The sequence below is a fragment of the Pyrus communis genome, chromosome 3 (genome assembly GCF_963583255.1).
Source record: "Pyrus communis chromosome 3, drPyrComm1.1, whole genome shotgun sequence".
Classification (NCBI taxonomy): Eukaryota; Viridiplantae; Streptophyta; class Magnoliopsida; order Rosales; family Rosaceae; genus Pyrus; species Pyrus communis.
Window position 1 is genome coordinate 20,854,510 of NC_084805.1, and position 24,238 is coordinate 20,878,747.

A 24,238-nucleotide genomic window follows, 5' to 3' on the forward strand; every position below is an offset into this window, starting at 1 on the left:
GCTGCTAACGAATCTTATGTAGGTTTATGTGTTTGTGGTTGCGTTACGATGATGATGGTGGCTCACACTGAGTATCGCCCTACCAGCCCTCCCTTATGTTTGTTGTTTTGGCTACTACTGGTGTGGTTACTTATGACGTCTAACGTGCCTCGACTACCCACGTTCTTGCTAATTCTGCAAATGCTTCTTCAATGTGGACATGTCATTAATCTTTTGTATTTTTTGGTTTAGTTTTTATATTTTGTTTGTGTTGCTTTGGAAAATTGTTTGTCGCTATGACAACTATGTGGTTTGCTGTTAGTAATGGCTTTATGTGAGTGTTTCGGTGCTAGGTAGTCGTGTTTGTCATTCTTGTGACATATCTACTTCGGAACTCCTTGATTTAATGGTGTGGTGTTTGTAGCAGCTGAATAGGAGTTTAAAATCATATACGTTTTGTACGAATTATCTTCAGAGCACAAAATTGATTACTAGATAATATGTACCATACGACACTTCTTGTGATTGGTTGTTCTTATTAATAAAAAAAAACTATCTCTCATCTAAAGAAAGAAATATCAATATGAGTCTATTTGCTTTTGATCCTCGTATATCAAATTTGAGTCTCTATACGAAGTCGAACCTTATTGCACCAAAACCTAGTTGATAAGCAAAATGATGAACCAAAAAACAATGCATTAAGCAAAGATAATAATCAAGATGATGTTATTAACATTCTAAAAGAATTAGCACTAAATCGTTCAAAACGAAACAACTTTGTTTCTCATATCACACATTAATGGATTGGATTTCCACATTATCCAATAAAAACTCTAAAGCTTCCACGATAATGCAAAAACCAAACGACGTGCGTTCTAGCTGTCACATAGAAACTGACAATTATAAATGTAGGTCCACAATCCCAATTAGGAATTAACAAAAAATGTTTGGATCTGTGCATAAATGTCAAATACGCCCCACCCAATATCATCTTTACACGCATGCATTCAATGCGTCAAACCTATTTAAATTAATTTCGTTACCTTATTAACCCGTTTAAATACCGAATAAAAAAATAATAGCTTCCGATTTAGTTTTTTATTAATTTATAAAATAATATTTAACATTTAATATTTTTAATTCAACCCAAGGCCAAAGCTGTCGGCGTAAACGAAGACTGTCTCCTCGCCTATAAATACCCTCCAAAAATCTCCAACCCTAAACTCTCACTCTTCGGACTCCGCCTCCATTTTTCTGTCTCCGTACGGTCCAACCAATGTCTACTGTAGACGCGCTCCACCTCCGTGACACAGCACTCTCCCTTGCCGTCGAGCCGCCTTCGCCGCCGCCTGGTATACCTCGACCTCAGCCAAAGCATGCTGCACCCGTCCAAGCTGGCGCAGGCAAGGATCCGCATTTTAGAGGCGTGCGGAAGCGGCCGTGGGGACGGTTCGCCGCTGAGATTCGCGATCCGTGGAAGAAGACTCGGAAGTGGCTTGGCACCTTCGACACCGCCGAGGAGGCGGCGCGTGCATACGACGAGGCCGCGCTTAGCCTCCGTGGTCCCAAGGCCAAGACCAACTTCGGAAATCTCGCTCTTGTTCCGCCTCACTCGCTTCTCCTCGGCGGCGGCTCTGAGATGTTCTGGCCTCCGCCGCCTATGTACTTTATGTCTGGAGCTCCTGCGGTGGCGCCGATTAGGTCGGAGTATAGAGGGTACAAGCTTGAGAATGTGGACGCGGTGGGGGGCCAGGAGGAGAAGAAGATGAGGAAGGACAAGAAGCCGTTCTTATTCGATCTGAATCTGCCGGCGCCGCTGTTCTGAGCAGCCGCCGACGTTGTTTAAGCGTTTACTTGGGTGACATTCCATTTTTGCCCTTGGCGGTTACTCTTAATTTCTACCTTACATGTGTACAGTTATTGTAAAAACGGGAATAGTAAGTTAAGGGCGAGATTAAAAGTTAATTAACGACTGTTAATTCTGTTTGCACTCAGCTTAATCTGAGTCAGATAATTGTCGCAATTTGTTGCCCTTTTATTTATTTATTTTAGCATGAACAAATTATCAATAATTCGTTTCTTAGCCTAATACTAACAAATTAACAATGCCATAATCGTGTTAATCTCATCTTTTCTTTTCTCTAAATTGAATGGTGATTCTGTAACTGATATGGACATGAAATCTCTTTCCCTTTTATATTTACGCAGTTATGATGTAAATCCGTTATGTTTTGGGTTGGACAGTGATTTTCACGCTTTCATTTTCTCTAGCGCACGTATTCTCTAATTTATTTATTTTTGTTTTCTCTTTGTATTTAACTGCTACAAAAAATGTAGTACTACGAAAAATAGAAGAGTTTGAAAATCAACGCAAATATCGTCATCTTGCATTCTTGAGCCGCTAGCACTGCGGTCTATTAGTTTCCTTTCACTTTAAGTGAGATTTTCGATTCACTTGAATAGTAAGTTCGAGACCCAGTTCGTCCCAAATGAACAGTTTGTTTTTTTAAAAGAAAAACCGACTGCTCACTGTTCATTTGGAACGAGCGCAAAATGACTATTTTCGTGTTCATTTGAGATGAGTGCGAAATGATTATTTTCGTTTGGTGATCAACTCACCAATACGTGAGTCATGGGTCATGGGTTCACCTCAACTAAGTGAACCCACCACAGATATTGGGCTGGTGCATTCAACGTCCTTGACAGCAAAATCTCGTTCTAAACAGTTATGGGTTGGGCTTATACCTAAAGCCCAAAACAAAACAGACTAGGCTGTGGGCCCATCTATGATTGAAGGTGATGCAAACATTTTCTTGTCATTTCTCCCTTGTCAACGAAACCAATTGAGAAACCCTACACCCACTGGTTGCTTGATTGTCAAGAATCAAGAATATTAACCCCAGAAATTAATTTTTAATTCATTAATTATTGATTGCGTATGGTATCTTGACTGCCTTTCTCTGGTTGGTTAGGGACTAGTTAATCAGAGATTTGGAAAAAGTTGCAGCAACCGTAATCGCTAATTAAACATTCTTAATCTTCTTCTTGACATATAAAAAAAAACATTCCTAATCTTCTTAAACAATATTTACTATGTTTAACCTCATTCAATCCCATTGATCATCTTCTCATGACTGCCACAACACGCCATTGACCTTCAAGAAAATGATTTTTTCTAATATACCCTTATTTGATTTTGACAAGAAAATAAATTCAAAATTGAGCGCAATAAGACGGATGCATTACTCTACACGGTTGGCATACTCAATTTGGAATATATTAAAAGCAGAAGCTGATTGCTCCAGTGTATGACACACACTAAATCAATAACGTGGTGAACGTGCAACAACCAATAATCCAACAAACAAAAATCTAACGATCACAAATGTCGATATACTTTATACACTGATGCATACTAAAAAAAACCTCAAAAGGATGAGGCCACTTGTATTTAACTTTCTCTGTAGATTGCAGTACCCAACTCTCACAAGCAAAATAGTGGAAGAAAAAAGGTTTTAGCTCAGCAATAATCATTTCATTTGTGCCCGTTTGTTGTGCCGCATCTTTTTTATTCTGTTTATCTTTTGGGTGGCGTACTTAGCCATATCACTTCTTTACTGCAAAGGTCCCAAGGATTCACCAACCAAAGAATGAGTATTTGCTACTACTAAAATTAACTTGGGTAGCACGTACCCACCACGTTTTTTGCACAATACTTTTTATAAAAACATGAGATTTTTTTTGTATTTTTGATTTTCTTCATACAATTGCAGTCTCTCACCGCAACTGCATGTGAGAGTTGTCATAGTAGAATAACACGGTCAAAATATCTTCATCAGAAGAGCAAAGAATTGGGCATTTGCCAAAGATAAATTCCCAAAAACTGTAGCATTGCCAAAGATAAATTCCCAAAAACTGTATGCTTACTATGCAGACAATTATATCTTCGCGTCGCATAATGAGTGGTATAAGAACATGGACACATGGGCTAATGTGAAGAATGCTCTAAGCAAACAGAATATATGCCCGTCTGCATGCAATAATCGTCCCCATTACCAGCGCCAGGCCAAAGAATTTTTCCTTTTTTTGCTTAAAAAGAAGTTTGGAATTGGACCCAAAAATAGCATTTTGGTTTTATTCTTGTGAAGGAATAATAACAAGATATCTTATCTTGGTCCCCCTCATGAGTCACACCCGACTTTTCTTTTTCCTCACGCCAATTGAAAGCAACAGTAATTTGGTAAAAAGGATGGATTATCTATGACTTGGCTTCAAATTAAACCTGGCAAAAGTCGTGTTTGTCACGTTCGTGTTATTTTCGTTATATATTGTATCTTAATGGGTCATATTGTTTCAAATTTGTTATCTTAACGGATTTTTAACAGGTGATCCCATAATAACTCGTTTTGTTAACGGATTGTGTTGTTTTATGTCAAGTTAACGAGTTATGCAATAAATTGTTATGTCTTGATGCCTAGAAATGACAAATGGTATCTTATCCGATTCCTACCATGTGAGTCACCAGATAAAAATCTAACTCGTTAAAAGGTTATCCACAAACCTGTTATTTTCGTGTTGTGCCGAATTAACGGATCATGAAATCAATTGTCAGACCTACTTTTAAATCATTCTTTTCATGGTAAACATTTTCATCCAAAATTATAAACAAAGAAAATAGTAAATGAAAAACAAAAGTACCACATGAAGGGCATTTCATTAATTTCAAAAACCCCAAATTGTTTGAAGCACTGGTTGCTAAACAGAACATAAAACATAAAACAGTTCTTATGGGATAATGACCTAATTTTACAGACTTGTTGCAGTCCACCCCGCTGGGGCTTCATGCCCGCTTGCCTAAACGCAAAAACGCTCGAAAGAGCCCAACTCCCCAAAGCCGAAATAGCCGCTCCGATTTGTATGTCATGCTTGAACCATCCAAATATATGTACAGGAGCATCTCAAGGCGAACACAGATAAGGATTTGATAAAATGACTGTTGGGCTGAGCTCGCCGAGGCTCTCCATGAATTTCATGTTGTTGTGGATTGCGAGGGTATCCTTGGGTGGTTATGCTCACCTTCGTAGGTAACAATAAGCATGGATGGTTCTTCCAAGCACCTCTCGACATGCTTCCTTGCTGGACAACCTCTCATGCTACTGCATTTATAGTATCCCCTGCACAGGTTAAAGGAGCTTCAATAGTTAATTAAGTTCATGGGAAGTTTAAACTTAAAAAGTCTGATATTCGACAAGCATAGTAGCATCGAATAAACTCAAAACTGCATATCAACAAGCATTATCAAATATCAAGTACATGTCATATTCAACCTTGATTCCTTCTAAGATTTGATTTCCGAGAATATAAAAACAAAAAATTGCATAGAAGTATCGGATAAACTTGAAAGTGCATTCGCCAAGCCTCATCAAATACCAATCACATGTTGTATTCAAACTTAAATTCTGTGAACAATCTTGACCCTAGATTCGATTGTTAAAAATGGATAGAAATTCAAACGCTGAAAAAAGGAACAACAATTTTAACTACTATCTTTGGCCAAAAAAAGAACTATTTTGGCCACCTTCTCTTCTGAGCAACAAATAAACCACGACAATAACTTTAAAGTAGGCATTAGAAAGTTTTTGTATTAAAGGCCATAATTAAAATACTCGACGAAATCAAAAAAAGCAGGGTATTCCACATTTCCAATGTACACCACTGGATTACATCTCATCTAGCGGCACAATCCAATGACATCAATTTGCAGAATATAAACAACAGAACAACACACGAGATCACTAGATTTTTACCAAGATACTGCAATGTGCAATCCTGTAGTGGTTCGTCATACTAACTGATTTTTAGTTCATGGAACGCACACCTCTATCATATAGGTAAAAAATTCTTAGAAAAGAGTTAACACTAAAATTCACTACAAATCATATTCAACCATGTACATAAAGCACTAGCAAAAGATTTTGCGCATCAAATAAAATCAATTTCTCATTCGAAATGCAGAAATATTGTACCTAGGGTGAGGGGAACCCTTGATTGGCTTCTGGCCATATTTCCGCCATGAATAATCATCAGGAGGGATATCTGCAAGCTTGTTACTGATAGCAGGCACCTTAATTGACCTTTTAACCCTATGCTTCCTGCCAGCAGAACATAATTAACATAAATTAGTTCAAAAGCAAGTATAATAATTGTCCTCCATGACAGGACACAGAAGCATTGCAAGCTATTATTGAACCAAGTAGTGCATAAGGAGAAATTCAACCTCTTCTTTGAGCAGTGACATCTACCACTGCTACCACCGCATTTTACACTCCCATCGTCTCCCCTAGCAGAACACTTCCTCTTATGTTGTGAATTCTGATCCGAAGAGAGAGGAGCCCCGAGCAAATGAAAGGAATTACCATCGAAGTTAGCCACACTTCCATCTATGCTCAAGGAAGAAATGAAGGACCTCGTAGATGACATTGTAGGTGTGCAGCTAGAGCTATCAAAATTCAGATTTATGCCACTATTGCTCCTACGATACATCATTTCCGTTTGCTGCTTCATCTGGTGCTGCTGAAGTAACATCCTCTGCTGCAGTTGCTGTTGTTGTTGATGTTGCTGGTGCTGCCGTTGTTGCTGAAGCAAGTGATATTGAGCGGGCGGCACTTGTTGGGCAGGGTGAATTGGGGTTTTTCCATTAGCACTCAATTCCAACGATGGACTCCCCAAACACAACGCACTTTTAACATCTAAACTCAAATCTTGAGTTGGGTTTTCAGGGAAGCTAGATTGAAGAAAGTGGGGAGTTTTGGATGGATGGTCCGCAATCGATATAGGATTATCCAAAAGGATTCTTTCAGGAAAAGGGATTTGAAGCTTCTTAAGCTTTCTAACTCTAGCATGACCTAAACCAGTATTGAGAATGGAAACAACTTTCTTAAACCTAGACACAGCCTTTCCAGTTTCCACCATTAGATTCCTGTACTGAACTTGTTCCTGTGGCTGAGACAAGAGGCTAAGAACTCTATGGCAGCTCTCAACAGCTGTTTTGTTAGCTTCTTCAACTTCCTCCATATCTACCAAAACTACCAACCACTATCCTAAATCCAGAAAAGGTAAACAATTTACACAAAACACACCAGAAGTGCCAAAAACTCAGCAACCCAACACAATTTATAGGATGTTCAGCAATCCTCAGCAGAAAAAACAACTACCCAGGTAACCAAAACCCCAATTTTTTTACCCAACAAAGCTATGAACTTTCTAATGAAATTTCAACCAGGAGAACAAAAAACCAACTGGGTTTATGAAATTTGACAGATTAGAGGAAACCCCAGATGGAAATCAAGACATTACAGCATAGCAATTTGGTAAAATTGTGAGTTGGGAGAGTGGAGAAAAAGAGAAGCAAAAGAACAGACCTTGTTGGAGTTGGTGCTGTCAAACCCTAGATTCTGAATTCATGCTTTTGAGATTGAAAGGTGTGAAGGAGAAGACTTTTGCTTTGCTCTTGATAGAATTCACACTGCCACAAGAATACAAAGCCCCCATCTTTGTTTAATATAAAAACTTCCCATTTTTTCTAGAGGGAGAAACCCAAAGAATTCAACACAGGAGAGAGAGTGGGAGAGAGAGGAGATTTAAATAAACAGGTAGTGAAAGAAGCAGGGAAACTAAGAAGGAAAGAAAGCTCAGGAAATAAAATGAAACTGCCGTCTATGTCACAGATTTGAAGGGGCGGGCCCCACACTGAAGACCTTTGTTATTCTCTTTTCGGAAGTGGTCTTCCTCTTCTCTACACATACGTCCGTCCGCTAAATGTTAAAGCGAGCCTTTGATTTTACGGTCTACACGAAGTTTTCTTTTTATTTTTTTCCCCTTCACTTTTTCTTTGTTTTCTTTTAAGATTTGAATATTTGATATCCCTTTTTTTTACCTTTTTTGTTCTCTTCCCCCCCAATTCAATTTTCAAGTTTTTAAATTTGGGAATTTCTTTTCCTCCTCCTGAGAGTGCTAAAGTCCATCTTTACTTTTGTAACCTACATGAAAAACTTTACCCTCTGACGAAATCTACAGTGTAACCGGTGGTGTATTTGTCCATTTTCTTATCTCTTCGATTATGTATCGGTTACACAATTGAGTCTCTCGTGTGCTTGGTGAGTTGTCAGATGGTGGCAGAGTTGTTGAAGAGTTGGGTTTTACTTGGCCTCTTTGCATGTTGTGCAGTCTCTGCTATTTTGGACTGGGCGTGGTAAATGAGGACATAGATGGTTTCGCATCCTCAAACGTCTGCAATTTAGTTCATTCATTGACTGTCTGCATGTCTTTCTTTTTCTGTGTAAAATGACACTTATTTGAACGTACTCACATACATAAATGCCCGTTAGGTCAATTACATAGGGCAGTGTGCTTGTTTTCTTGCACTCCAGTTTGAATTTTCACGCATATGGATTAGAACAAAGTACATGTTAAGATATTATTTTGTCAAAATAAGAAAAACTCAAACGCACAATGTTCTAATACATGGTAAAGTTCGGTAAAGTTGTAATGATGAAAGTATTTCCTTTTCTCTATTTAATTTTTATTCACCAACGGTCGTTGATAAGATTTGAATTCACCACTCACAAAATGAAGATTGAAGTGGCATTAGATTAAAGGGAACTTTAACGAAAGACTCCCAGTATTGTTCACTTTAACAAAAAACCATATTTTTACATTAAAAAATTAATTATGGTACTATTTACTTTACTCTTTATTTTGTTCTTATCGTTAAAACTCAAAATTTTCAAGCTATTTTCATTAGTTTTCCTTAGATTAAAATTATTGATACTCTACTACTATTTGACAACTTGAAGTCTTGAACTTTGTCATAACAAAGATTAGATGACAATGCTCTTTCGTTGCTTAATCTTAAGTGTTTTGATAGAAAAGAAAATGGGTAAGTTGTTTTTGTCAAATTATATCAATTCTTAAAACATTTTACTTACGAAATTTAAATCATGACTTGCTATACTAAAGTGGAGACATGTCACTAGGCTAAATAGTTAAGCGTGGTCATTGTTATATGAGAAATTTTTGGAAATGTAATAAGAACTTATGAATCATTTCCACTTTGTCATATTAATTTTTCGTCTCACCATAACCCCGTTAAGCTTTCTATCCAAAATAAGTCATGTGGTTTGCACATTACATGTTTTTAAGGTTATTTTGAACATTTCAACTCTATTTTTTTTATCAACATGATTGACCACATTGAATTCTCAAAGATAATTAGCTAAATTCCATGCTAATGAGCTTAATATGCTTTTTTATTAGTTGACCATAAGCTTTTGAAATGAACACAACATGTTTTTTACTAGCCAAAAGTCCTAGGTTCATACCATAGAGAACTTGTGGAACAATAGTTAAAAGTTCGAAACCAATTCATCGCCTCACCCAGTGCTAACATATGTTTGTATAAAAGAAGAAAATTAACTTGAAAAAAGAGGTCAAAAGTCCAAAATGACCCATAATACAACTTATTTGGATGAAAAACTTAACGAAATTAAAATGATATGACAAATTAATGATTTTAAAAAATTAATATGACAAATCGCTTAAATTTAATGTTAATGGTGATGATAAGGGTGGTGATCATGATATTTTTTAGAAGATGCATTACATAGTAAATTATAATATCTGTAAACAAAATATTGTCAATATGATGGTGGACACTTTAAATCAAGATAGTGATTGAAAAATCAACCTTATGAACAAAATTAAATTGACTTAATTGGTGCAAAACTAACTTTACCATCAGTTATTGGAATTAATCTTCTACGGTCTAGTGGTATTTTTCTTTACTTTTATGTGAGATGCCTTAAGTTTTATTCTCGCTAAAGGTAAATCTGAACCATATTATTACTAGCCTATTATGAGGTTAAGCCCATCTCCCTAATTTTAGCATAGAGAATAAGAAAAACTAATGAAAATGGCTTAAAATTTATGAGTTTTAACGATAAAGACAAAATAAAAGGTAATGTGAATACTATCATAATTGACTTTTTAGTGTCAAAATATGGTTTTTCGTTAAAATAAATAGTACCGAGAATTTTTCGTTAAAGTTTTTTAAATAATATTGCTTGTTAAAAAAAAGTAAAAAGATTAAATTAATCTTGATCAGTAATAAAATTAATATTATCAATGGAAAGGAAAAAGAAGAAGGTGACATAAACTTTGAGACTTTGCTTTCAAGTCTTTTACACCCTTCGCTGCGCGGATTATCCCAACGTCCGTTCAAGAGTGGGGCCCAAGGCCCAGTCCAGCACTGGAGAGCATCCAATATAGCCGTTGCCAACGACGCCTAATCATTTGTCAACACGTGTAAAATTATCCCTAAAGTCTGACACACAAACCGATGTGCTGTTCGTACATACTAATTTTATCGCATTTTTCATACCGCACTTAACAGAAGTATGAAAACGTAATAAGTGTAGCATTTCTTTTTTTCTTCGAACCGGCGAGATACTGTTACTTCGGTGACTGACACGGCATGGGTTCCCACCGGTCCTACCTGCGTTGACTTTACACCTCACTTTTGCGTAATCAGCTCACTTTCAATTAAAAATTAATTCACTTAATTATTATGTAATAATTCCTAATTAGAGATCTTACATGATGATCATAATATAGGCCTCGTGAAATTGTCCAACTTTTACATAACCAGTATATAATTTTCAACAACTATATTATGATCCTGAAGGAAAAACTTAACATTATGTTATGATTGTAGTACTAAGGCAACTGAAATTTAGGAGGCTAGAAATGTTTATTTGATCGATGTTTCGTGTGTGTTGTTCTTTTTTTATTTTTTTATTTTTTTTATATCAACATCGGTTGTGTAAAAGAAAAATTATTATGTATATTAACACTCATAAGATTGATCGTATTCCACACGACACGTTTTCTGTTCGATTTCTGCACTGGTGAGTTACACGATGGTGGCCAGGAGGAGATTGAAATGTCTCTGTAAGTCTTCTTAACCGTCATAATTGACGTGGCAAAGCCACCAGCTGATCCCTTTATAAAAAAAAAAAAAAGAAAAAAAAAGTGAGATGTTCTTAGTGCATTTTAATTAGTTAAATGGACAGAAGGAAAAGTAAGGACACATACAAGTTTTTTTTTTTTTTTTTTGAGGCGAAGTAATAGTGTTTTATTGATAATCAAACATTACAAGTTTGCAAAGAAATGTCACGGATGAGATCCAGATGTTCTTGAAATAAAAAAGATTCACGTCCAAAGAACAAAGCCAACTTGGCCAATCCATGTGACACGACATTTGCAGAGCGTTGGGCATGTGCAATTCGACAATGTGAAAGAGAACTTGAGTAGAATTTCGATGTCGTCAATTGAAGGGTTTAGGATAGAAGCGTCCCGGCGGTGGCTGCTGACGGCTTGGACAACTTGCAGAAAGTCGCATTCGAGGAGAAGTTGGTTGGGTTGAAGTTCGACGGCTCTACAACCACAAGCACCTTCTCTGGCAGCAAGAAACTCAATGAAAGCTAATACAAGTTATTTGACATCAACGACATCACTTTCATAGTCTTTCTAATGTACTTTAAAACTCTAATCTCAATTAGCAATCTTGTTTTCCTTCTTAATTTGGTCGAAACTTGCAACTGTTTTAACGGATTGGAGCAAAGCAGCTTTTGCCTTTTATTTTGGGACGAAAATTTCGAGTATGCAGAATTGGAATTTTACAGACATTCGAAAATTGAAAGTGGTTTGGACTGAAATTGAGGTCACCTGTTTGTGATCTGACCCATCTGAAATCACGCTTATATGCGTACTACTCAAGGCTCATGAACATTAGTTCGAAAACTGAAGCAATTCCAACTCTTTCACCGTGAATGAATTTGGGAGGTCAAAACATTCAGTAACCCAATTTAACACAATCATATAACACTCATGCACCTCAGCGAGCGAGTCGTCGCTCACTGAGATAAAGGTGTGCAAAACCACTTTGGTGGTTTGGCTCTTTGCACCACCTCTTTCTGCCGTTCTGATTGTATTTTGTCCACTTGCTTTGTTGGTATCAGAATTCTTCAGTTGTTGGTCCTTGAGTGGTGGACATGGTTGCCGGGTTTGGTTGTTTCTCTCATTGGATGAGTGTTTTGGAGAAATTTAATATGTTGTTTGTGGATCTTAGATGTTGTGAAATTAGGGATTTGTTTTGTTTTTTATTTGGGGCTGCTTTGTATTTATGTTTTTGTTTCGGGGCGTTTGGTTTTTGTCAGTTATGACAGTGAATCTGTTGACTCGAGTGATGGAATGGCAATGTGCACGGTAGTCGTGGCGGTGACGACTTGTGTCAATGGATTGAGTCTGATTGGGCCATCATGTGCTTTGCTTGGGCTTTTTTTTGTACTTTTGACCTACTTGTAGCTTGTTTTTATGTTTATCTCCTGTAACATTTTTTCTATCAATGAAATTTATGTTTGTCGAAAAAAAAAAAAAATTATAATAGGGTGATCATAAGGTTAAATTTTCATGACAAAAAAGGAGGAAACAGAATAAAAACATAATTATGAGTAATAAAAAGTAGAAAAAGAAAAGGCGGATTAAAGCATGGTTTTTCCTACACAAAGTGCACGAATTCATTCTTTACAACGTCTAACTCGGGAACAATTCAGATCTTATGGATCAAAAGCTTAACTTTATCCAAAATGTAGAGCCATGAAAACACCAGCACTTTACTTTTTCTCCCTTCTCCTTTATCTGTAGTTTTATTTGCGAGGTGTATAGAGTTGTCCTAAATGGGGAAGTTAACAAACGTTATAAGGCTTACAGGAGTTAGGTTACTACTCCTGCTAACAGTAACAGGTTCAACGGTAAAACCCCATTCCTCTATAGAACCTGAGAATGTTGGTTTACGTGCGAAGTTCAAAAAGTTCCCCAATGTGCATTGCTTACCTGTGTAGGTGAAGAGAAGAATTATTCCGAATGCAAAAGTTAAGGAAGCTTGCATTGCTTCTCTCTCACTCTTCTACAATCTAACGATTCGTTCTTGTTGCTGGATTGAAGAATCAACCCCTTCCAGCTCACGTCTGCATGAGAATCAGGCTCCTTGAAAACCGACGTTCAATCCATGAACTTGTAACGGTACCGGAACACGTCATACGGTACGATAATGTGGTAAACAATGCACGTGTTTATGCTTCACGGTACAACATTAAGAACCCAATTGCACCTATAACATAACTGAATAGATTATACACTACGACGGTATTTCATATTTACGCGTTAAAATAATTTATGAAGAGAATTAACCAATCCACTTTGTCCACAAGACATTCTGTCCCAGCGTCCATCTGGTCTGTCTCTTTTAACTTTGAAGAATATTTGCTTCCCCAAAACCCCCCAATTGCTTTGGTTTGTTCTCTCTGATTACTAACACACCATCTGTGTTTTGGGGCCAATGAAAGGCGCGGAGAGAGAGAGAGAGAGAGAGAGAGAGAGAGAGCAATATCTCACAAGCTTTTGTGGCACATGCATGGATTCAGTTTACACCTTTACCTTTTTCTTCATGGCCAAAAAATAAAGTAAAAAGAAGGAAAGACGGCCAGGAGTGCATTGGGATCTGGTAATGAACTGTACGGATATCATTAGATTGGCAAAGTGGAAAACACGTTATCTTTTGTTTTGGTCTACGCTCTAGACCTCTTCCTCAATTCGCATGCCTCCTCTCAAATTCATTTTTCATACAAGCCACCGCACAGAAGGAAGGGAGGGATAATCGAATCTAGGGTCTCGTGCACAATGATAAATGGCTTGACATGTTATGAGGAGTTTGCAAACCCTGTTGGATCTCGTTGGATTAAACGCGAGCGAGTGCGGCCCATTCTACCATTCTGATTATATCAAAGAAAACTCAATATTTTTTTTTTTGGTCAAACGATAGATTTTATTATATTAGAAGTTAAATTAGTCACCGACATGATACCCGTCATGCAAAGGCTCAACATCATTGCACTATTGTGGTAAAATGCCACTTGCAAGAAAACTCAACACTTGGACAGGTTTCTTTCGACTGAAGAAGAACAATTATATTATCCTAAGACAAATCTTACGGCATGTGAGTGACAGATCGATTGGTTGCAATTCGCCAATCGACCAGGTAGTTACATCTCATAACTATTCCACAAAGATGGTTCTTAGGTCCATCAGATCGATCTTCATTGCAGTTGAGGGCAGTTAAGGACTTACAATTGGGTCAGTTATTTAACTCTTGAAATATAACTAGGAGTCATTGATACTATTCCACAAGATGTCGGGCTAGACAACACCAGTTCAAGTCGTCAAAATCCTTATATATAAAATGAAATCGAAAGCGAAAATCGGGGAAGTAGAGAACCACAATCTTCTGTAACCATTTCGAAAATATCAAGACAATTTTTGTAGTTACACAAAAAATAACTGTTTCAGAGTTGTAGGATATTTATTCCGAGTAGTAATCCATGGTTCCCTGTAAGATCAGTCCTAAAAACAACCTAATTACGCCGACACGACTATTGTTTTCTTCCCCGTCCTTTCTTGTTTGGCTGTGCGTCCATCTGGTCTTTCCCAGTAACTTCTGATGGGTCCGCTGTTCAAAAGAAAAACAAGAGGAAAAGGTGAATTAGTTTTACTCACATCAAGGCCAAACTGGAAACAAATTTAAGAAAGGGAATTTCATTGCATTTGGAACATGTTTTTCAACATCCAGAAAGCTCCTTTGTAATTAGTGAAAGGAACCTTCGGTAAAAGGCAGCTACCCCCACCGTTTCGTCTTCAAACACATTGGGACCTACAGTTGTACCAAAACCTTTTCGTATTTTTTTTTTTTTTTAATTTAGGCTTGAATACGGATACTACCTTCAGGACCTCGAGACATCAAAGTGAAGAATATGTTGTTGAGTTTCTCCATCTTCTTAGCGTCTTGTGCCTGGTCTGTTTTGAATTTCAGACACTGCCAATGCAAAAGGATCCATCACATGAGTAAATCAGACAAATGCATGTTATCGGCGATGATGTAAATGATATGCACCCATTTTCTTGAATCTGAAAATTTGAGTTTTAACGACAACATCCCAAGTTTCTAGTAAGCCATAAAAGAGAAATTTCAGTCCAAGTTTTCATTACAGGACATGAAGATTTTATAGTCTGCTCTACCTATAAGTAACGCATAGTGATTTTTTGTAGTCCTAAAATGCATTAAAGACGACCTTAATCAAGTCAAATTTCAGCTGGGACTTCTGCAATTAGGATTTCTCCACCAACAAAATGAAGGTGGCAAAAGGTAAGATAGGAGAAAAAGGAAACATATTGCCATGCACTATCGTGATAAGACGTGCAAGACTTCAATTAACGACATTCCCAAGTTCAATTTGGGAACAATATGGCATGAAAAGGGTTCCTAGAAGTACTTTTTTACATTATGTTCAGAAAAGTTGTCCCAGATGAAACCCTACGAGTATCACTCCATGTATGACAGAACAGTTTGAAATGGATTAGGTGGCATTCGCAGATTTGTGTAATCTACAAACAGAGGCCAAGGAAGCTGATCTAGGTATTTCTGCCACAACTGGAAGACTACCTAAGTTCCCAAAGAAGAAGCCCCAATGCAACCACACTAGTCTAAACAAAAAACAAGTTTGTGCACCTAACATCTCACAGAAATCCAAATTCTCTTAAGGCCTTACGAGCAACACCCGGAACACATAAAATAATCTAGCCTTTACATTCTTCAAAATGGTACAAAACAAGCTACAGAGATGATGTATGAAGAACTCCTTCGAAGACTAAACACCTCGATAAGTTATGTAGAAGCATGCATATAAAAACAACCAATGAAAAATCATAATCCAAAGTTCTACGCACAGACTACGGATCTCTAAACGCATAACACCAAATGCTTAGAACTACTTGATGTTCTTAAACACAACAAGTACAATGAGCAAAAGATTCACCACCACATGATATAATCAAATCAGTACCTCTTTATTATCGGTGACTTTGAGAACCAATTTCCCCTCGCAATGCCGGTACTTCATCACGTAACGAGTCTGCATCAACAAACAGATCCATCACAAGTGTTAGAAACACTTAAACATCAGTCTAACAAAACAATTCAGACCGCCTAATTCTTGTTCGCAAAACGTAATTAAAACAGCAATAATTGAAATTAGAAGAAAATAATCTGGTTTTGTGAAGAAAATTACGACGAGAAAAAACAATTATACCATTGTAGACTAGGGTTTTCATGCACTGGAATACTGGGGCACCAAGAAATAAACTAAAATCTACCAGTCCGCTGTGCCCTAACTCAACTATTTGAAACAAAGTATTTTCACGCTGCAATCAAGAACTATCGCTAACTTCATTCGATTTTCTTTAATTTTCTCGGAAGCCAAACATAAAACAAGAGAAAAAGGAAATCGAGTAACGTACAGATTCGGGATCGGCGCGGAAAAGCTGGACGGATCGCTCGACGAACTCGTCCCAAGAAGTTATGTAAACCATTTCTTCGGGGATTGGGGTTCTGAGATTAACGCGAATTCTATGCGGAGAAGAGGTAGCGCGGCGGAGGAGGTGGGCGTTTGCTTATAGGATATGGGCCTTTTTGGATTTTTGAAAGTCCGTTGGGGGGGCAATTTGGGCCTGTTGGATTGGCACTGCCCGTCCCGCTTTTGAGCGCGTGACTAGGGAAGCAGCCGGGTCGGGGCGGGTATGTCGTTGTTGGGTTTTTTGCATTTTGAACCCTCCATGTTTCGAGTGATTAACAAAATGAGCCATGAAATTTTATTCCCTTATTGTACCTTAAGGGTATTGACGTTGTATCGATTTGTGTCTTTAGTTTGGTTGATTGTATGAAAAATTCATTAAATTGATGAGGTGGTGAGTTTGAGACTGTTATATGAGTTAATGTGCAAGTCACACTTGCATCACATTAACAAACAAAAAATTTGGTAATTTATCGATAATTAGATGTTTAAAGAAACAAAAGGTGTGGGTTGGTACAATTTTAAATTTTAGGGTTCAATGTGAAAAAATGAGAATCACGTGATCTATTTTAAAAATCACCTCAAATATGAAGGATGTAAAATATAGACTATATAGTTAATCTGTCATTATCACATCCCGGCCCGGGGCGGATCACTTCCCGGGCCCGCTCCACCACCGTAGCACGATATTGTCTGCTTTGGGCTTACCATTCCCTCACGGTTTTGTTTTTGGGAACTCACGAGCAACTTCCCAGTGGGTCACCCATTATGGGATTGCTCTAGCCCTCTTCTCGCTTAACTTCGGAGTTCCTACGGAACCCGAAGCTAGTGAGCTCCCAAAAGGCCTCGTGCTAGGTAGAGATGGGAATATACACTTAAGGATCACTCCCCTGGGCGATATGGGATATCACAATCCACCCCCCTTAGGGGCCCGACGTCCTCGTCGGCACACATGCAACCAGGGTAAGGCTCTGATACCAAATTGTCACATCCCGGCCCGGGATGGATCACTTCTCGGGCCCGCTCCACCACCGTAACACGATATTGTCCGCTTTGGGCTTACCATTCCCTCACGGTTTTGTTTTTGGGAACTCACGAGCAACTTCCCAGTGAGTCACCCATTATGGGATTGTTCTAGCCCCCTTCTCGCTTAACTTCGGAGTTCCTACGGAACCCGAAGCTAGTGAGCTCCCAAAAGGCCTCGTGCTAGGTAGAGATGGGAATATACACTTAAGGATCACTCCCCTGGGCGATATAGGATATCACAATCCACCCCCCTTAGGGGCCCGACGTCCTTGTCGGTACACACGCAACCAGGGTAAGGCTCTGATACCAAATTGTCACATCCCGGCCCGGGATGGATCACTTCTCGGGCCCGCTCCACCACCGTAGCACGATATTGTCCGCTTTGGGCTTATCATTCCCTCACGGTTTTGTTTTTGGGAACTCACGAGCAACTTCCCAGTGGGTCACCCATTATGGGATTGCTCTAGCCCTCTTCTCGCTTAACTTCGGAGTTCCTACGGAACCCGAAGCTAGTGAGCTCCCAAAAGGCCTCGTGCTAGGTAGAGATGGGAATATACACTTAAGGATCACTCCCCTGGGCGATATAGGATATCACAATCCACCCCCCTTAGGGGCCCGACGTCCTTGTCGGCACACACGCAACCAGGGTAAGGCTCTGATACCAAATTGTCACATCCCGGCCCGGGATGGATCACTTCTCGGGCCCGCTCCACCACCGTAGCACGATATTGTCCGCTTTGGGCTTACCATTCCCTCACAGTTTTGTTTTTGGGAACTCACGAGCAACTTCCCAGTGGATCACCCATCATGGGATTGCTCTAGCCCCCTTCTCGCTTAACTTCGGAGTTCATACGGAACCCGAAGCTAGTGAGCTCCCAAAAGGCCTCGTGCTAGGTAGAGATGAGAATATACACTTAAGGATCACTCCCCTGGACGATGTGGGATGTCACAGTCATTATATGAAGGATAATTTATGGAGAATCAGATCACAAATAAACAAATTTCATAAAATAAAAAGAAAATCGAAAAGAAATGGCAATTTAAGCAATAATTAATTGGATCCTTATTGATGTCGCTTGTAACTAAGATGTTTTAAATTTAACTTTTGTAAACTACAACCTCAATATTACATTATTATAATTAACTCATCGTTTGGCTTAACTAAATTCTTTATCTTTCTAATGTGAATATATTGATGTGTTTAAAGTTGAATTTTAATCAAGAGTTTTCTTTCAAATGAGTAATGGGTACCCACAACATTTGTCCTAATGGTAATTTTCAAAGAGATGCAATAATCTAATCCCAAAGTTTCCGTGCGTCCACATCCTACAACCCCAACAAGGAAAAGTCAAAAGCAGCTTATTTAGACATTTAACTAAACTGAAGGTGTCTTTGCAAATTAGCAATCGTACACAACAAATCAGCAACCGATGAAAGCAGAAGAGGCCTTCAAACTCTGAAGCCACCCAAAAATGTCACTTCCACCACCGGATCCAACAGCAGAAGCACCGAAAGATGAACAAGTGGAGGTGGATCATGAAAGGCAAGTAGCACAAGAAGAAGAAGAAGAAGCAAAACATGGTCAAGGCACGTGGAAGCACGCCGCTTTCCACGTGGCCACCACGATTGCCACCCCTGCCGCCTATGCACCCCTGCCTTTCGCCTTGGCCTCTCTCGGCTGGCCTCTTGGTAGTTTATGATGTTATCAGATTGTGAATCTCGACGGTTCGAAATTCTCAAGTGATTGATTATTGTTGTAACTTGTAGGGGTGTGCAGTTTGGTGGGAGCAACACTAGCCACGTGGTATTCAAGCTTTCTCGTTGCTTCTCTGTGGAAATGGGATGGGAAGAAACACGTCACCTATCGCCACCTGGCAAAAAGCATTTTTGGTACCACTTAGGCAATTTTTAATTTCTCAATATCCTAATTTTGTTATGGAAATTACAAATCAATTTCATAATTTATTTGTTTATTTATTTATTTATTTATTTTTGTTGAAGGGTTCTGGGGTTATTGGTCAATTGCATTTTTTCAACAGTTGGCCTCTATAGGCAATAATATAGCCATTCAGATTGCAGCTGGAAGCAGCCTTAAGGTTTGATTACTCAACTCATCTCATTCATTCCAAGTTGTTGTAGTTCTTTCCCGTTGGGTGGCTCGGTTTGAACTAGAGGGAATTACATATAACATTGCTTATTCTTTTATGCAGGCTGTATACAAATATTATCACAGTGAAGGTAGCTTAACCCTGCAGCACTTCATCATTTTCTTTGGGGCATTTGAGCTCTTGCTTTCTCAGCTGCCAGATATCCACTCACTGAGATGGGTAAATGCCTTGTGCACTTTCAGCACCATTGGCTTTGCTGGCACAACAATTGGTGTCACAATTTACAACGGTAGCAGCCTACTACCGCACAACATGAATATCATCTGTCAAGTTTGGATTTCTTTGGGCATTTGAGTTTAGTAATTTCTTTTTCCTTGCTTGTTAGGGAAAAAGATTGACAGAAAATCAGTCAGTTACAGTTTGGATGGAAGCTCATCTTCTAAGGCCTTCAGAGCCTTTAACGCTCTTGGCGCAATTGCCTTTTCCTTTGGAGATGCAATGCTTCCGGAGATCCAGGTCAATCTGTAGTTATCGGTATTTAGTGATTACCGGGAGACACTAAACAGAGGATTAACATATATGAACCGCACTTCAGTTTCCGTCTATTGTCTGTTTAGTGTCGCTCTAGTTCTACGTTTAACTAAAAGTTCGTAATTGAAAAGTTTGAATTATGTTGCGATACAGAATACAGTGAGAGAACCTGCAAAGAAGAACATGTATAAAGGTGTATCAGCAGCATATGGTGTCATTGTGTTGAGTTACTGGCAGTTGGCCTTCACTGGGTACTGGGCTTTTGGCTCACATGTGCAACCTTACATCTTGTCTTCTCTAACTGTTCCCCAATGGACCATTGTCATGGCCAATCTTTTTGCTGTCATACAAATTTCAGGATGTTTTCAGGTACCCTTAATATTACGTGTCATATGTTCTAACCTTGCGCTCGGACGAGGAAATTCAAGAGTTAAAAGTTTCTTAACCCGGGTTTTTCTTTGTCCAAATTCCAAGTTTATTTCCTTCTTATCCGGACGCAGCGTAAATCCCCAACACACCATTTTCCACAACTTGGGATTCTCTTCTGATGCAGTTTTTGCATTTCATGTTGTTAGATATATTGCAGGCCAACATATGCCTACTTTGAGGAGGGACTCCTGTCGCACAAAACCACCAGCACCAGTCATTTCTGGCTCCGAAAAACCCTAATTCGGCTTGTTTTCACCTCGATTTATATGGTTCTGATCACTCTTGTTGCAGCAGCCGTGCCTTTCTTTGGGGACTTTGTGTCAATCTGTGGAGCAATTGGGTTCACACCATTGGACTTTGTGTTCCCTGCATTGGCATATTTAAAAGCTAGAAGACGAAGGCAGACCCAAAACACCAAAATGTACCTTTCTTTGCTGCTTCTCAACTTTGCATTGGTTGCTTGGTTCTCTGTTGTGGCAGTTTTGGGCTGCGTTGGTGCTGTCAAGTTTATTGTGGAAGATGTCAAGACTTACCAATTCTTTCATGATATGTAACACAATATTTCATGACATCAATAAGTGCACAAACACAACTCTAAAGTTACGTATTCTTTCACCATTCGCTCATTTTTTGGTATAGCTCTGTACGTAACATTCAATTGCCCATTTTTTGCTTCTATGAAGGCCATATTGATGACATATAAATGAAAGGATGTCATTTAAGCAACAAATAAGAGTATTAATAACTTGTGACTATGTTCTTTAGCCGAAGGTCCCAAATTTATGAGAGGTCTTGATTTCAAAATTAATTAATGACGAATTAAACACTAATTTGTTATAATTAATCGTTATGTGATTTAGCCCAAATCTTTTGCTACTAGGCCACGAAAGATTAATGTGCGGTCAAAAAATTCAATAATTAGTAATCTAACCGGTAATTCTATTTTGACATACTAAAAAATTTCTCGTATAATATACATCAATGCTTACTGAAAAATTTCTTGTATCCATCCAATCCTATTTTGACAAATCACAATTTTATTCTTTAATGCCAAAAAGCTTATATATCTTCTCATGTCGGTCAAAAAGCAATGTAGACCAGTTGTTTGTTTGGGCTTGTTTAGGCCACCTGTTTCACCAATAAAGCTTATATAGACCACTCAGCAAACGGTGGTCACCAAAGCCGAGGCTCCAACACGTCCACCTAGTCCCAAATATACCAATACGACCTTCCATCAAATCACGCATTTCTTGTGCACAATGACCTCTCAACTTTTTATTTAAATATAAACTAACGATTATAATTATTATAATTTTTAAAAGATCTTCTGTTTGTAACGGTTGAATCATATTTCAATAGTTCAGATCATTTGATGAGTAGGCTCAGTTCCTTAAGATCCGGATAGCCGAGGCTCCAACACGTCCACCTAGTCCCAATATACCAATACGACCTTCCATCAAATCACGCATTTCTTATGCACAATGACCTCACAACTTTTTATTCAAATTTGATATAACGACTATAACTATTATAATTTTTAAAATGCCTTATGTTTGTAACTATTGAATTAAATTTCAATGATCCAGATTATTTGATGAGTATGCTCAGTTCATTTGGATCCGGAAAGGATCCAGTTCCTTTTTTCATCACACGTAAATTTGACACGAAATAATATAAAAATAATAAAATTTGGATTAACCTATTAATAAGTAAGGTTCTTATCCAGACACATGTTAAGAACTTGTTAATAAGTCGGATAGTTATCGAAATATCTGTTAAAAATTGATATGATAATTTCTTTCATGATCCATTTATCCAAAACGACCAACTAATAACGAATATGATACAAAAACGACGTAAAGACGCATTTGGCAGGCCCACATTCCCCAAAGCACAAAATATCAGACCACCACAACAGTCTCACACAGAATTACAGAAACCTCCCTCCCTCCCTCTCTGTACTGTTCCGATCACCATTTTCTCTCTCCTAGGGTTTCAGTTCAGCTCAGATAGCTCCATCTTCAACCTCAAGTCCTCCACAAAGCTCAATTCTTCCAGCTCCAAATGTCTTTAGATTCGCCACCGCACTACGGCACACATCCTCCCACCACCGCCTCGCCCGAACCCTTCTCACGCGCCAGAACCACGACCCAGTCCTTCTTCGCCACGCGCCGCCCATGGCTCGAGCTCGTCCAGCCCCTCTCCAGCTTCACGCGCCCCTACACCTTCGGCGAAGCCACCGTCCGAATCAAGCGCAACCTCGGCCACTTCAGAGTAAACTACACGATGCTCGTCCTCTTTGTCCTCTTCCTCAGCCTCCTCTGGCACCCCGTCTCCCTCATCGTCTTCCTCTTCGTCTTCATCGCCTGGTTCTTTCTCTACTTCTTCCGCGACGAACCGCTCGTAATTTTCCATCGAATCGTCGACGACCGCGTCGTTTTGGGGATTCTCGCCGTCGTCACCGTCGTGGCTCTGGTTTTCACGCACGTGTGGCTGAACGTGCTGGTGTCGATTCTGATTGGGGCCGCGATAGTTGGGTTGCACGCGGCGTTTAGGGGAACGGAGGATTTGTATGCCGACGAGCAGGAAGCTGCCGAAGGTGGGTTGCTCTCGGTTGTGGGCAGTCCCCCGCGGACTCGGTACAGCGGCATTTAGCCAATTGGAAGATGCTGGGTGCCATTGAATCCTTTCTGGGCAGAAGAAAGTTTCTGTCTTTAGGTCTACTTTTAGGTAACATTTCATTCAATCTTGAGCTAAATTCTTCGCTTTTAGCTTTCGAATTCGGCTGCTTATTTTTTGGGATTTCATTTTTGTAAATGTAGTGTGAATTTATGACCCTATAGAGGTTTTCTTTTATACTTTATTTAAGCACGTATCGGATTGCTCTGGTTTCTGCCAATATCTAGTGTTGATTTCAAGTGTGGTTGTTGAAAGAATGGAAACATTGTTATTGGAGTAAGGCCGTTAATCTCTTCGAGTTTATAATCGAAGTTCTTACAGTTTATGCGCATATTATGTAAAGAAAAGTAATGAAAATGGTTTGAAAACTTTGAGTTTTAATGAGTTTTTGCTTATGTATGTGCCAAGCAGTGTTGTTTGTGGCATATTAGTTGTAAGTTTCTTGCATTTGGATGTGTTGCCGCCGTTTGCATTTGAGTGTTGATAGCTTGATATTTACCTTCGTCAACCATCCACCTTTGTACCATTTCTTGGCTACTCGTTCCATGTAAAACGCCAAATTGTGTTCTTCCGTGGCATATTACTTTTGGTTTTGATTTTGTTTTCTTGCAAGTGCATTAGTCGGTGTTTATGGTAAGTTTCTTCCATTGCAATGTGTTGCTATCGGCTTTCGCCATTGGCGCATTTCAACTGTCGATTGCTCAACCCCATAAGCCAATAGTTGAGAGGTTTTGACATAATTGTTCTCACTCCTCAGTTTAATGGCAATGTCTACCCAATATATGTTGCTACTCAATTTACCTTGTGTTAATAGATACTTGAGACTGCCATAGGGCCCGTGTGATGGACGTTGAAGGCCGGACGGGGAGCTAAGCATGCTCTTCTGGTTGTCTTTTAACACATTGTTGTGGAATTGTTTTTGTAGGGTAAGATAACTCTATTCTATGACAAAAATAATTGAATTAT

General features: G+C 38.9%; 5 protein-coding genes across 5 annotated transcripts; 3 read left to right on the forward strand and 2 right to left on the reverse strand.

Annotated features, from left to right (window-relative positions):
• Positions 1–1,218: 1,218 nt before the first annotated feature.
• Positions 1,219–2,063, forward strand: LOC137730340 (ethylene-responsive transcription factor 8-like). The gene has a single exon (XM_068469405.1). It carries the CDS (start codon positions 1,256–1,258, stop codon positions 1,802–1,804), a length of 549 nt encoding a protein of 182 aa, XP_068325506.1. The 5' UTR covers positions 1,219–1,255; the 3' UTR covers positions 1,805–2,063.
• A 2,598-nt stretch (positions 2,064–4,661) lies between these two features.
• On the reverse strand, positions 4,662–7,726 carry LOC137728979 (probable WRKY transcription factor 21). The gene is made up of 4 exons (XM_068467795.1): positions 7,401–7,726; positions 6,257–7,277; positions 6,006–6,131; positions 4,662–5,153 (listed from the first exon to the last, which is right to left on the reverse strand). The coding sequence occupies exons 2-4, from the start codon at positions 7,051–7,053 to the stop codon at positions 5,009–5,011; spliced, it is 1,068 nt and encodes a 355-aa protein (XP_068323896.1). The 5' UTR covers positions 7,054–7,277; positions 7,401–7,726; the 3' UTR covers positions 4,662–5,008.
• A 6,637-nt stretch (positions 7,727–14,363) lies between these two features.
• Positions 14,364–16,617, reverse strand: LOC137729714 (signal recognition particle 9 kDa protein). The gene is made up of 4 exons (XM_068468722.1): positions 16,447–16,617; positions 15,993–16,061; positions 14,872–14,965; positions 14,364–14,602 (listed from the first exon to the last, which is right to left on the reverse strand). Exons 1-4 carry the CDS (start codon positions 16,516–16,518, stop codon positions 14,526–14,528), a joined length of 312 nt encoding a protein of 103 aa, XP_068324823.1. The 5' UTR covers positions 16,519–16,617; the 3' UTR covers positions 14,364–14,525.
• Positions 16,618–18,940: 2,323 nt separating this feature from the next.
• Positions 18,941–21,219, forward strand: LOC137729889 (GABA transporter 1-like). The gene is made up of 7 exons (XM_068468939.1): positions 18,941–19,214; positions 19,293–19,415; positions 19,527–19,621; positions 19,736–19,922; positions 20,019–20,149; positions 20,318–20,533; positions 20,740–21,219. The coding sequence occupies exons 1-7, from the start codon at positions 18,998–19,000 to the stop codon at positions 21,145–21,147; spliced, it is 1,377 nt and encodes a 458-aa protein (XP_068325040.1). The 5' UTR covers positions 18,941–18,997; the 3' UTR covers positions 21,148–21,219.
• Positions 21,220–22,460: 1,241 nt separating this feature from the next.
• On the forward strand, positions 22,461–24,212 carry LOC137729961 (PRA1 family protein F2-like). The gene has a single exon (XM_068469013.1). It carries the CDS (start codon positions 22,658–22,660, stop codon positions 23,246–23,248), a length of 591 nt encoding a protein of 196 aa, XP_068325114.1. The 5' UTR covers positions 22,461–22,657; the 3' UTR covers positions 23,249–24,212.
• Positions 24,213–24,238: the final 26 nt, after the last annotated feature.